This window comes from Vidua macroura, chromosome 1 (genome assembly GCF_024509145.1).
Source record: "Vidua macroura isolate BioBank_ID:100142 chromosome 1, ASM2450914v1, whole genome shotgun sequence".
NCBI lineage: Eukaryota > Metazoa > Chordata > Aves > Passeriformes > Viduidae > Vidua > Vidua macroura.
In genome coordinates, this window is record NC_071571.1 from 99,741,386 (window position 1) to 99,754,420 (window position 13,035).

Below are 13,035 nucleotides of genomic sequence, written 5' to 3' on the forward strand. Positions count from 1 at the left end.
AAACAAAAACTTGAAACAAAGGGAACTCAGAACCAAGTCAGACTATCAGCCTACAAAAATACACCTAATATAACATCCAGTTTCAAATGGAGACAGAATGTCACTTGGTGAAGACACCAAAATAAACTTTCAAAAGAACTCATCAACTTTGTTCCAAGAATGTAAATCTGTTTCTAGTCTACAGGAAATTTGTGGTTTTCCTTGGGTATGAAAGGAAATGGGATGCTGCTCTATAGGCTTTAAAAGCTGCCCACTTATTACAGCTGCAATGGATATTACTCTGGTCTCATTATCAGACTTTATTATTGCATGTGAGAAAAACTGGAGACATACTTCCAAAAGGATAGGAGCAGAACGACAGTTTCCATTCCTTTCTTCCTCTTTGGAAATTTTTTGTGATAGATCATTTGCTCATCTCTGAAAATATATTTGTCTTTTTTTTTTTTTCCAGTGGGAAACTATTCTATTAAAAATTATCTATTAGTGCATATTACTACAGTGCCCAAAAGCTCACTGCTTTTACTAATCCTGCCTTCTGCTGCATACTATAATTACAACACAGAGTACAAGGTCATTTCATTTACAAAGACCATAGCAAATGAGTGTAAAACAACAGACAACTGACGGATAGGGAAAGACAGGCAAGTACAAGGGAATAATGAGGCAATACTAGACAAAGTGAGAGACAGCAGTCTCATCACAGAATCATCTTAAGCACTGTGAGCCCTTTTATATTTATTTTTTCTATTAAGTAGGTAATACTGAAGTTTGGATTTTTAAAGAAATGACTAGAAAATGATGAGGGAATAAGAAACTACTTTCTGGATATTTTATTAGACTGACTTCTGAGACTGAGCTACAATCAGTGGAAGAGAAAGAAGGTGATTTTTTTACAAGGACTATAATTGGACTATAAAAAATGGCAACACATGCTGGCCAGAAGCTAGAAGCAGTGTCTCAATGCCAAATGAGTAGGAAGATATTGGAAGCAAATAGGCTTTGAAAGGTCCTGAAAGTAAAGGCAAATTTAGAATGTTTGCTATAGCAGAGGAGAGAAAAACAGAGATTCATATGGATCTCAATTCCATTAAATAGCTTTGTTTTGAAAGGAATTTGCCTACCATCTGTATTTCCAGGTTAGTCTTGTTATACACTAACAGTGTGTGCAGTATATCAGAATCTAAAATATATTTACTTGTTCCAATTCGTCTGAGATGTGATGCTTAACTCCATATAACACAAGATCTTAACATAAATTAGTAAAAAGAAAACACCAAAACACTCCAAAACATTAATTGCATGCTTTATGCTGTTCATATGTAACTGCTGAGCACACTGCAAGAAGGTGGCCAGCAGCAGACCAGCATAGCCATATTCTGCACCCTCATTATGTTGTTGTCAATACACGGTGTCTTCAGACAAGTTTGATAATGACTGTTTGTTTGACATTCACTCTGCATGAAGTACTGCCCCACAAGCCTGAGATATTTTGTTGAATAATGTGGAAAATGCCAGAACAAGCATCCAAAACAACAAAAAAAACCAGGCTAACCAGAAGTATTTGCTATTGCTGAGACTGAGCACCTCTCTTCAGATAGAAACAATGATTGAAATACATTTTTCTGTGGTTCTCCAGAAAGGACTCCTTGACTGTTCAGCTTTTGTTGTTTCAGTAGTCTGTCCTTCGCATTGTGCTGAAATGAAATGAATGCTCCTTTTCAAGGTTACTTTGTGTGCAGATTACTGCTTAGCATTGAGTGCATCCATAGCATAGATGCACCTCTCCAAGGTCTTTAGGCCTTCTAAACGTCACTCAACCTTATTTCAGAGCCAAGTTGAGCTTTGTTGGACTTCATTCCATGTCACAAATATTATTCTTGCAGCCATTGGAAAATAAGAAACTGAAAAAGGAGGGTACCCAAGTCACATTCCTTCTATTCAAATCTTGTTTTGCTCTGTTACAGCTTTACAGTCAAAAGCACAAAATGTGAAGAAACTGGAATGTATACTTTAGTCTCTGTGCTTCTATCTGAGTTTCCTATTAGAACTCCTCTCTCTCATCCATCTCTGCAGATTACATTTTAACAAACTGTTGTACAACATCATATAAAGTTGCTGGAAGGGAATAAATAGTTTTCTCTATTATCTATCTGGGTTTTTTAGCAATTATGGCATTTCCCTTTGGATAAGGATGGTTATTTAAATCATTAATACTTAAATCATGAATTTAAAATATGTAGATTCATATTTTATCCTGAACAGCTATAAGACTTATGAATTTTTCAGGTCTAAGATAAATTAATCCAAATTTTTTTTCAGTGTGTTTTTCAAACTGACAAGTGTGTCACAAATTCACAAACCAGACTTGCCCTTCATAGGAAATGTTATTCTTCAACGCTAGAGCCTTGAAAAGAATGGCTAATGCCATTGCCAAATGGGTAGGTATTTTCAAAATTTTTCTTTTTGCCTCACAGAAGATGGCTATTTTTAACTGAGCATAGAATTACATTTAAAATTTCCTTCATTGCACCAAAAATCACTGAAAAGCTGGTAATAGCTTACAGTTTGTGAGAAACCTTCATTTTCTGAAAGTATACCTAGTGGAAATGAAACTAGCTACAGAAACCTACAGCTTTTAAGATACATTTGTCCTTTGTCAGTTTAATTGGAGAAAATCATGTTAGAAGTGGTAAAATCTGTTAAGACAAATTCTAGTCACAGAATCACAGAATATGTTGAGTTGGAAGGGACCCACAAGAATCATTGAGTCCAACTTTTAGCACTGCATAGGACCATCCCCAAGAGTAACACCATGTACCTGAGATCATCATCCAAATGCTTCTTGAACCCTGTCTATGAGCTTGGTGCTCTAACCACGTCCCTGGGGAGCCTGCTGCAGTCTCCAAACACTCTCTAGGTGAAAAGCCTTTTCCTAATATCCAACCTAAGCCTCCCCTGACACAGTTTCAGGCCAAACTGCAATGAGGTCTCCTCTGAGTCTCTTCTTCTCCAGGCTGAACAGATCAAGTGATCTCAGTCTCTGCTCATACAGCTTCCTCTCAAGCCCCTTCACCATCCTCGTGGCTCTTTTTCAGATGCTCTCAAGTAGCTTAATGTCTTTCCTATATTGTGGCACCCAAAACTGTACACAATATTCAAGATGAGGCTGCCCCAGTGCAGAGCAGAGTGGGACAATCCCCTCCTTTGCCTGGTTGGTGATGCTGTGCCTGATGCTCCACAGTACAGGGTTGGCCCTCCTGGCTGCCAGGGCACTGCTGACTCAGGTTCAACTTGCCAACGACCAGGACCCCTGGATCCTTTCCTGTGGCACTGCTTTCCAGCATCTCATTCCCCAGTCTGTACATCCAGGGTTGCCTCAACCCAGGTGCACTTTCCCTTGTTGAAGCTCACACAATGGGTGATTGCCTAGTCCCCTAAATTTTTGAATTTTCTCTGCAAGGTCTGCCTGCCTTCGAAGGCTCCTCCCAGTGTTATATCATTTGCATACTTGCTTAGTATTCCTTCCAGTTCTGCATGAAAGTCACAAAGGTGTTGAAGAATACAAGGCTGATCATGGAGACCTGTGGAATACCACTAGTGACAGGTTCCGAGTTTGACATCACCCCATTCACTGTAACTTTGTGCCCAACATGTGAGCAAGTTGCTCAGCCAACACCAACCCATGCTGTGTTTATCCAGCTGTGTGCTTAAAATTTTGTCTAGAAGGATCCTCTGAGAGAAAGTATAGAAAGCTTTGCTAAAATCCAGAAAGATTACATCAACAGGCTTCCACTGATCAATTAGGTGAGATACCACATCATAGAAGGAAATTGGATTTGATAAGCAATACTTTCCTCTCATAAAGCCATGCTGGTTGTGACCAATTACTGTGTTGTCTTCCAGATGTTTTTCAACACCTCTCAAAATAACATTCTCCATAACTTGATAAGTCACTGAAGTGAAACCCACAATCCTGTAGTCTCTGGGGTTCTCATTTGTGCCGTTCTTGACAAATGGGAGAACATTCACCATCTTCCGGTCAGCTGGGATCTCTCTGGATTCCCAAGACCACTCAAAAACCATTGAGAGATGTTTTGAATGACATCAGCAGCTCTTTGAGGATTCTCAGATGAATCCCATCAGATTTTTAGTGATCCAGCTGGAGCAGCGGTTCCTGCACAATTTCAGAATCGACTGGGAGCTGATCATTGTTGCAGTCATGGTCCTCCAGCTCAGGACTGTGGGAACTCCTTGGTGCATCATCCGTGCCAAAGGCACAGGCAAAGAATTCATTAAACACATCTGCCTGTTCCATGTCGCTGTTTAGCTGGGAAGGAGAAAGTTGTAAATTTTTGCTGCTTCTTCATGGTACCCTATCACCTTTAACATTTTTTAAGGCATTTTTCTGAGCTGGGATAGTGGGTAAGAAGAGGTTAAAAAAATATCTGCACCACTGTTTCAGCTGTCAGACATCAGGGATACTAAGGCTAGATATTCACCCTTCAGGCAGTTTTGTGACTGCAGCTCAAAATGAGCCCTGTCTAAGCAGAAACATACAATTACTCCAATCAAATTATTCCTAGGCTACACAATACAATTATCCAGCTTAATTTGAAAGATGAATTAATTGAAGGATTGTTTTCTTTTTTTTTTTTTTTGCATAAAAAGTCCCTGTGTAGGATATTCATAAAGAACAGTTAAGCACTTGACTTTCATGTTAGAGACTCTGAAAGGTCTTTTTAAAATTTCTTATTAAAATTTTAATAAGAAACAGACTTCATTTCAGCTCTTTACTTTTGGGGAGAGGAGGAGATTTTAACACTGCAAATCAGCTCTTACATTAGCACAGAATCAATATATAGAAGTAGAAAGACAAAAGCGATGCTTTGTCAAAGATTTTTCTATTTTTTTTCCTCTTTCACAGATTAAGACTGATTGAAAGAACGGTTCAGCATGAATTCCTCTGTATTGCTACGTCTCATGGTGATGCTGATTCAACTTTGGCCTTGTTCTCTCAGCACACAGAACTCCAGCACTCAAAACACAGTTCAGCCTTTCACACCAGTTCGAAGAGTGAAACGTAGCTGGCTGTGGGAACCTCTTTTTGCAACTGAGGAACAGATTTCACCAGATTCTGTGTATATTGGACAGGTATGATAAGTAATGATTCAAGGACAGTACAAGGTTAGATTTAGCATGCTGAGTAGCAGCTTCTACCCTGACTTGGATGGCCAAATATCTCCAGTGATGTGGAAATAGCAAGAAACATAGAAAGAGGAGAGCAGGAAGCTGTAATAAGGCAGTACTGCATCTCTCCTTTCCTATGACCTTTCTCAAGGTCAGAGAAGTCCGAGAGCTGTAGGCCATGGCAGTACCAAGCACCTTCTTTCACTGAGGACTGCTGTCAAGGAAACTTCACATGCATGCTGTTACTAAAACTAGTTCCACATACAGCAGATGAAGGTATAAAGCTGAAAAGTTCCTTTCTTCCTTCTGAGTGGAAATTAAGGATTCATTTATCAACATCTGGCAATTTGCTTGTGCTATTTTTGGCACTGCATCAAAGCAGCCATACTGAGTGTAGTGTAGTTTACAAACAATATTTAGCTTGATTTTCTATTACACTAAGTAGCAGCTGATTTACCCCTCATTAATTTTTAACGAAGCTGATTAATACTAAATCCTTTTACCACTGAGAAACTATGGGAATCTCATGGTTCATTAGATTAACGTAGGTTTAGCACAACGAGCAATTATTTTTCACCCTCCTTTAAAAATGTGCTTTAAGATAATTGTCTTAATGAGGGTTTATCTGCCCTCTTCTCTCTCTGCTTATCATTATTATTATTATATTTATTATTATTATTTATTTTTGTATGCTAGAAGTAATTTTAATCTTAAGATCTGCTATTCTTTTCTTTAAGGCCCTTTTTTAGATGAATGAACCAAAATAAGTTTAACTGCTAATTAACTAGCACTAAAATTTAATTGGGCCCAAAGGGTGAAGTGCTCAAAATTCATTAATTACTTTTTCACAGCCCTTTCAAAGTAGTTACTATGGAAGTGTGATGTCTCACTTCTGAAAGAACAAGTGAAGACATACTGACTATTTTTTAAACAATTATTATTACCTTTCCAACACTTTGGAAAGTGTTTTCTGCAAAGAAGCTTCATAAATGCATGTATTTTCATGATCTCACCTTTTTATTTCTCACAGGTTAACTGGGGATTTTATTGAAGATTATTGTTAATATATTGCAGTGAAACCATTGTCTAATAAGACATATTTACTTGTGTCTTTTTATTGAGTAGAATATGCGCTGCTTTCAGCAAATGAAGTGGTAGTCTATGATCAACACATGAATTTTTAGTAATTAAGGCCCTGAAGAAAACTGCATCAACGAAAATACAAAGGTAGACAGTCTCTGTTTTTAAATCACTATTCCATATCAAAATCTTTTTTCAGTCAGAACTAAATTTTCAAATTTCATTTAACATAGACTCATGATTTCTTTTCCATTATCAAGACTAAGAAAAATACATGTGTCTATCAGCACTGCAATGGCAGATACACAAGGATGAGTTTAAAAATACTTGTTTTCAGTTCTCATTTACAATTGTAAGACCATTTATTTTGTTCCCAACCTAAAAAAAACAAGTAAACTTAGAACCTTTGCTATTCTTTCTCAGCAAATGTCATCTGTAAGGGACCTCACATTTAACACGTTCAAGGTCATGAAATCTTTTGTAGATAAATGATTCTGAGTGAAATTGCTAAACACTGGCTATGTCTTAGCAGCCAGTCAAAGACATGCTCCCAGACCCTAAGGGTTTGATACACTCTGTGGTCACATCTGAGCCCCATGTTAGTTTAAAGATCTAGATATAGATTACTTCTCCCACGTCATGGGTTATATGATAAGGAAACCAAGATTTATGGGTAATAAAGAATCTGTGTTGCCTCTTAGTGAGATGCTAAATTTGGATGGTATTAAAATGAGTTTGACCAGACCACTTATAAAGTGAGTAACATGGCCCATGTTTAGCACACAACTACTTATGTTGAAAATATTTAAGTTGATCATATTTTAAATGGTTCTAAACTCCCTAAGACTTGAAAATTCTCTCTCTTGTATAGGCAAGGATAATTAACTCTGAATATTTTAGGCATTAAATACCTTTACAGAACTCAGAGTAGGAACTCAAAACCGTTCCTCATATCTCAGAGCAGTGTCCCAGTCACATTCTGAATAAATTATCCATCTGATGCATGCAGACATTTATGCATTATGAAAATCGTAAAAGGCAGAGGCATTCTTCCAAAGAAAAGTTAAAACTATTTTTGCAACTTTAGGAGTTATTACAAAATATTTGAGTAGATCCGACAGGGAAATGTTACTTTCTTGTTCTATGGCCTCACAACTTACAGTGACCTTTAGGGTCAATAAATATAAGCAAAACAGTGAGATAATTAAAGTCAACAGTTAGGCATATTATTTGCAATTTAAACATGTTGCTTCATAAAACAAACAAGATGAATATTTTTTTTAAACTTTGGATTTTTCAATTAGCATCGAGGCTCTTAGAGAGTTTGATATTTTTTGTTCTAAAACAAAAAAAAAGGTGGAGAAAAAAATAGAGACTAAATTATATAATGGAATTTTTTGTTCCCATAAAATTCAACTGTGGATGCCTCCCATGTTAGGAAATGAAGTTATTGCTCTTAAAATATTGCTCTATTATACATCACTAACATTAACAGAACTATTTTGTTGTCATGAACAAATGAGGCTGGACCAAAATTGTCTGCAAGACTCAGCTTAATCAAAGGAATCATCACCACAAAGTTCATCTTAGCAATACAACAGAGGATGTAGATCATCCTGGAAGGAAATGGAAAATGTCTATCAATTTATTTTGGAATAAACAATACAGACTTTCACCACAGAATGTCTTTTCACCTCTAATATTTCAACAGAAACAGAAGATAGTGTTGCACACATTTACACTTAGCATTGTTGAGTAAAAAAAATAAACAACTTAAGAAGTACATGTGTCATCTGCAATAATAAAAAAAAATTAGATAATGTTTAATGACCTTTGCATTGTTTTCAGCAGAATTGTAGGGGAGCTGAAAATCAATGAACCAAAGTAGGTACTTAGATGTATTCCCTTCACTTCAAAGTAGCTGAAGCATTTTTTTTCAGGTATATCACACATTTATAAGTCTGTTATATCAGTACTTTAAAATTAAATAATTTTAAATATCTTAAAATTAAAATGGTTGGCTGAAAATGTGACAGTACCTCCTTTCAAGCAATAGTGTCCAAGGCTCATTAGTGACAGAGTTCACTATAGAATCAAAACAAGGCATAAAATGAATATTTCAAAAATTCTTTCTTCCCAAACTGTGACTTATTTTTCTCCCTTTTACTTCCAGCTGAAATCAGACTTAGACAAGCAGGATGGTAACTTAAAATACATTTTGACTGGGGAGGGAGCTGGAAGCTTTTTTGTCATCGATGAATATAATGGCAAAATTTATGTAACACAAAAGTTGGATCGAGAAAAGAAACCTTTCTACACTCTAAGAGCACAAGCAATTAACAGAAGCACTCAGCTTCCTGTTGAACCTGAATCAGAATTTATCATCAAGGTTCGAGATGTCAATGACAATGAACCGCAGTTCTTGGATGGACCTTATGTGGCCACTGTTCCAGAGATGTCACCTGAAGGTATGATATACTGTGAATCAGACTCTTTATTTCCTGATTTTTTTCTAGACAACTATGTTGAAGTAAAATCTTAATAGCATATTTTACAGACTGCATCTCAGTAAAAAGGAAGCAAACTCTTTTACAGGTTTGGAAATTTGTGAAGGTATATTCTTAACCTGAGGGTTGAAAATAACTCTACTTAACATTCTTGTTTTTAAATATTTAGGTACCTACATCTGTCCAAGTCCTTTTACAGATTCTGGATCCATGCTTAGATTGACAATAGACAGTTGTCTTTCCCACCTGTGATTCAGCCTTGAAATTTGCACTTGTTTAAAAATATAATGTTCTCAGTAGAAATAGGTAGAGTACTGCCAGCAGTTGGGAAGAAGTGATGGCCACGCTTACTCTCTGCATGTTACCTACTTATTTACACTGCCAAGCCTCTTTCCCTTCAGTCAGCTTCTCCTTGTTTCGATTAGATAGTGTGCAGTGAATGCATTCTTCCTTCTGATTTCCTAAGTACATGATTTGTAATTTTCCTGTCAAGAGGAAGAACTTAATCCTGGTACCTCTTCTTTCTCACTTTCACATGATCAGACAGACCTGTACTAGGATATGTTATGTATCTGGAAACTTAACACAACAAATGCAAAGCAAAGTCAACATGTGGCGAATATAGGCATATGTATATATATTTTTTTACATACACATATGAATTCATAATATGGGCACATTTAAGCCTTAAAAAAACCCAAAGTGTTAATACAGCTGATGTAAACAGGAATGTTATAGATAATATCTCCAAATAGTTATCTTCAAAATCAAAGAGAAACTAGATTCTTCAGATCTTAGAGAAAAGATCCCAGTAATCTTTTAAATTTATACGCCTACTTCTTTTGCTTATTTTTATTGCAACTGATATTGAAAAGAAATTCAAATATTGTGGTGCTTTAAATGGTATGAATCAATGAGGTCATTAATGCAATAGCATCAGTGATGCTATTAAGCATTATCTGCTCAACTTTTAGAGCAGAATCAGTGAATATTTGACAGCAAGCCATAAACTTTATATTCTTCTACCAGCCAGGATAGCAGGTGAAAGAAAAGGATATTCATGCCTGTTAATTAATTGAAAATGAAGTTAGTATCCTAATTTCTGCCAGGACGCAGCAGCTCATCATCACTACCAGCAGTAGTTGCAAAAGACACCAAATGCATTTGATCAATTTACGTGCTAGTGATAATTGCTACCTGCTCATACCAGTATCCACCAGGGAAATCACTTTTTATTGTTTCTTCACTGCCACTTTCTTCTGTGCAGACAGACTTAATTCTGCACCTGACCTCTTGCTCGAATAACTTTTTCTGACATAATCAGTTGCTAGTTCAGAGGGTTGTTCCAGCTTTTGCATCTTGTTCATTTGCTCACATTTGGAGACAAGATAGGTGACTTGTCAAAGACCTTTTCATTTTTATTTTTTATGTGCTTATAGTAAAAATGAGTACAGTTCGTTGTGTAGAATTGTCTGCGATTTCAAAAATTTAGGGCTTTGATAATTCCTTTCTTTTTCTATTTTTCCCCCCAGTTGTTAAAACACTGCTTATAGGCTCCTTAGTCTCTTATAAAAATGTTTTTTAATGGCTGATTATTTAGTATGTCTTCATTTATACTCAAAGAGACTTGTAACCACTCACATAAGTGTATGAACAACTGAATTTCTTCCATTTTATCTTTCTGTCTTTATAATGGCTATATGGGAAAAAAAAGGAAAAAAAAAAAAAGAAAAATAGTCAAGTAGAGTGGTAGTTAAGACCAAAAACAACAGTAGTAATCTTTTCCCATATACTTGTGTTTTTTACCTGAAGAATAAGCAATAATCAATGAGCAGTTGACAACTGAGTTTACTCTATACTGCCTTGAGTTTGCTATGAACAGCTCAGCTGTCTTTGTCCACTCTCCTGTGTCATCTATTATATAGATTCCTAAAACATTGTATCACTTCAGCATAAGATTAATTAAGCTGTAAGAAAGTGTAATTTATTTTGTGATATTCCTGTAATATTATAAATAAAAAATATTCCAGTGAAATATAGAAACATATGAAATGAAAAAATAAATTAAAAATCAGAAATAAAACCATGTCCTGTTTGTCAGAATGGGTAAAAATGAAGTAAGATCCCTATTTCCCTTCTCTCTCAGACATGGACTTTCTGAAATAGTAAACTCACAGATTTATGATTATCCAGTGTGTGATAGATGAATCCAGGTCATCGAGGATTTTGAAATATTTTCTGCATTACTGCTTCTGTACTTGACCTCACTAGCACTAATACCAGAGATCATTCTTTCATCTACTTCTTCCATGGAGACATTAGTGCAATACTAATGCATATGTCTGGAATATAAAATGCAAGTGAAGTGTATATCTTGATAGTGGTCAGCTCTAAAACATGAAACAACTGAGCCACACATCATGAGTACTTCTGGGGCCTCACTTACCCTGCTTCTCAAAAGGTAGGGACTACACTACTGAGGTGGAACCTGTTTCAGTGTGCATTCTAAACCAACCTTACAGGGAAATTTATAAACTCATAGCAGAGAGGAAGGGTAACCCATTAAAGTTTGCAGTATCGATAGCATAGTGGTTTATTATATTAGTGTTTTTCTCCCAGTAAACTAAAACATACTCTTGCATAATAAGGGGTGAAGAACAGAGTTAATTTAAATGATGCAGTGCAATAGAGAGGCTTGCTCTTTGCTCTGTTTCAGTGCTCTCTATCTTCAATTCATCTTATTGATGCTTGGTCTCCTGATAATTTCCTCACAGAAATCACTCTTAGGAAGCATGGTCAAGACTTGGGAAAGCAGATCACTGCTGCTGCACATTTTGTCTGGAACTAAGAAAGCAAGTAGATAATAATTCAGAGCTGGTCACTTGCCTCAGACAACCACAGCAAAACCAGAAAATAGATACAAATAGCTGTGCCTGAAGTTAGTTACAAGTACCAATATATATACAAATGTGCCAACAAATTAGAATACATTTTAATTCTTCATTAGCTCTCTTTTATCTTCAGTACTAAATTTTATTAGGGTTCTATATGCAAGTGTCACAGTAAATGAAAAGCGTGTCAGCAAATGGACTCTCTTCTGAGAACACAGGACTCTGCTTTACCCTCAGGCATTTGGTACGATTTTACACTGTCTTCCTTATAACTGTTAAACTTGTACAAATGCAGTATATCTGATGGAGTGGTTAAGAGTCAGATGCAATAATCTATCAGTACTTAATGTCTTTATAGATCTCAAGCTCTAGTTAGAAAAATGAATATGTATTTCCCATATGAGGGCCCCATAGTACACCTAATGGGCTGCAGCGTATAAATGGCACTCTACCATATTTGCCCGAGAAGGGTAAAACCAAGGCTGCAGAGATATAAAGTAGCAGTTAACCTTAGATAAAACTAATCAAAAAGTTCAATTGTCAGTTATATCATGTGATGTTTGCAATGCCAGGATTAGGGCTTTGTAGTTTCTTAATTTTGGGGGGTGTGTGCAGTATGCAATATGTTAATTGATTATTTTAAAATATATGATTTGTATCTGTTCAATTATTCTTCTCACAATCATGTAGTTACAAATAATGGCACTTGGGGGTTTTTGAGTATAGAATATTAAAATTGCAATTTCATTCGCCCAAATACAAATGTTAGGTAAATATGATTCCGTTCTGCCAATGGTTTGAGTTGGGTTTTGGGGCTTTTTTGTGGTTTTTTGTTTGTTTTTTTTTTTTGTTTGTTTTTTTTTTTTTTTTTGTTTTTTTTTTTTTTTTTTTTTTTTGTTTGGTTTTTTTTTTTTTTTTTGGTGGTTTTTTTTTTTTTTGGGGGGGGGTTGTTTCAGTTTTAGTTTAGTTCATTTTGGTAGATTGTTTTTTTCTGATGGTTAAATGTATAAAGAAATGCACATTTCATGAAAGTGAAAAATTAAAAACTGAGGAAGTACTCTAAAGCCAGGGTAACATTTTTCTTCTTCTTGCTACATAGTCCATACTTAACATAGAGGTTCATGTAGTTATCACCCAATCTTTGTTCTAAACAAATGTGAGAAATGATAGCCTGGTCTTTACATGGTCTCCTGTCACCAAATTTAGAAATAAATTGTCTTCCTCCTTGGAGTGCAGTATATCTGTTATTTCTTCCTTCCAGGTCAGCTCCTTCTTTGTTAGATTCCTTTTGACTATTCACATTTCCATTGATTACATCCACCAGCTGCATCTCACTGGCTCCAGATGAACAAAGTCCTTACTACTGTGAT

At 36.0% G+C, this 13,035-nt stretch overlaps 1 protein-coding gene across 1 annotated transcript in view; it reads left to right on the forward strand.

The window, feature by feature from the left end:
- CDH19 (cadherin 19) overlaps positions 1–13,035 on the forward strand; it is a 65,140-nt gene that overhangs the window by 22,688 nt on the left and 29,417 nt on the right. Inside the window, exons 2-3 of the mRNA XM_053987792.1 lie at positions 4,925–5,151; positions 8,441–8,735. Coding sequence (XP_053843767.1) covers positions 4,954–5,151; positions 8,441–8,735 — 493 coding nt within the window. The 5' untranslated portion in view covers positions 4,925–4,953. The remainder of the gene's footprint in view (positions 1–4,924; positions 5,152–8,440; positions 8,736–13,035) is intronic.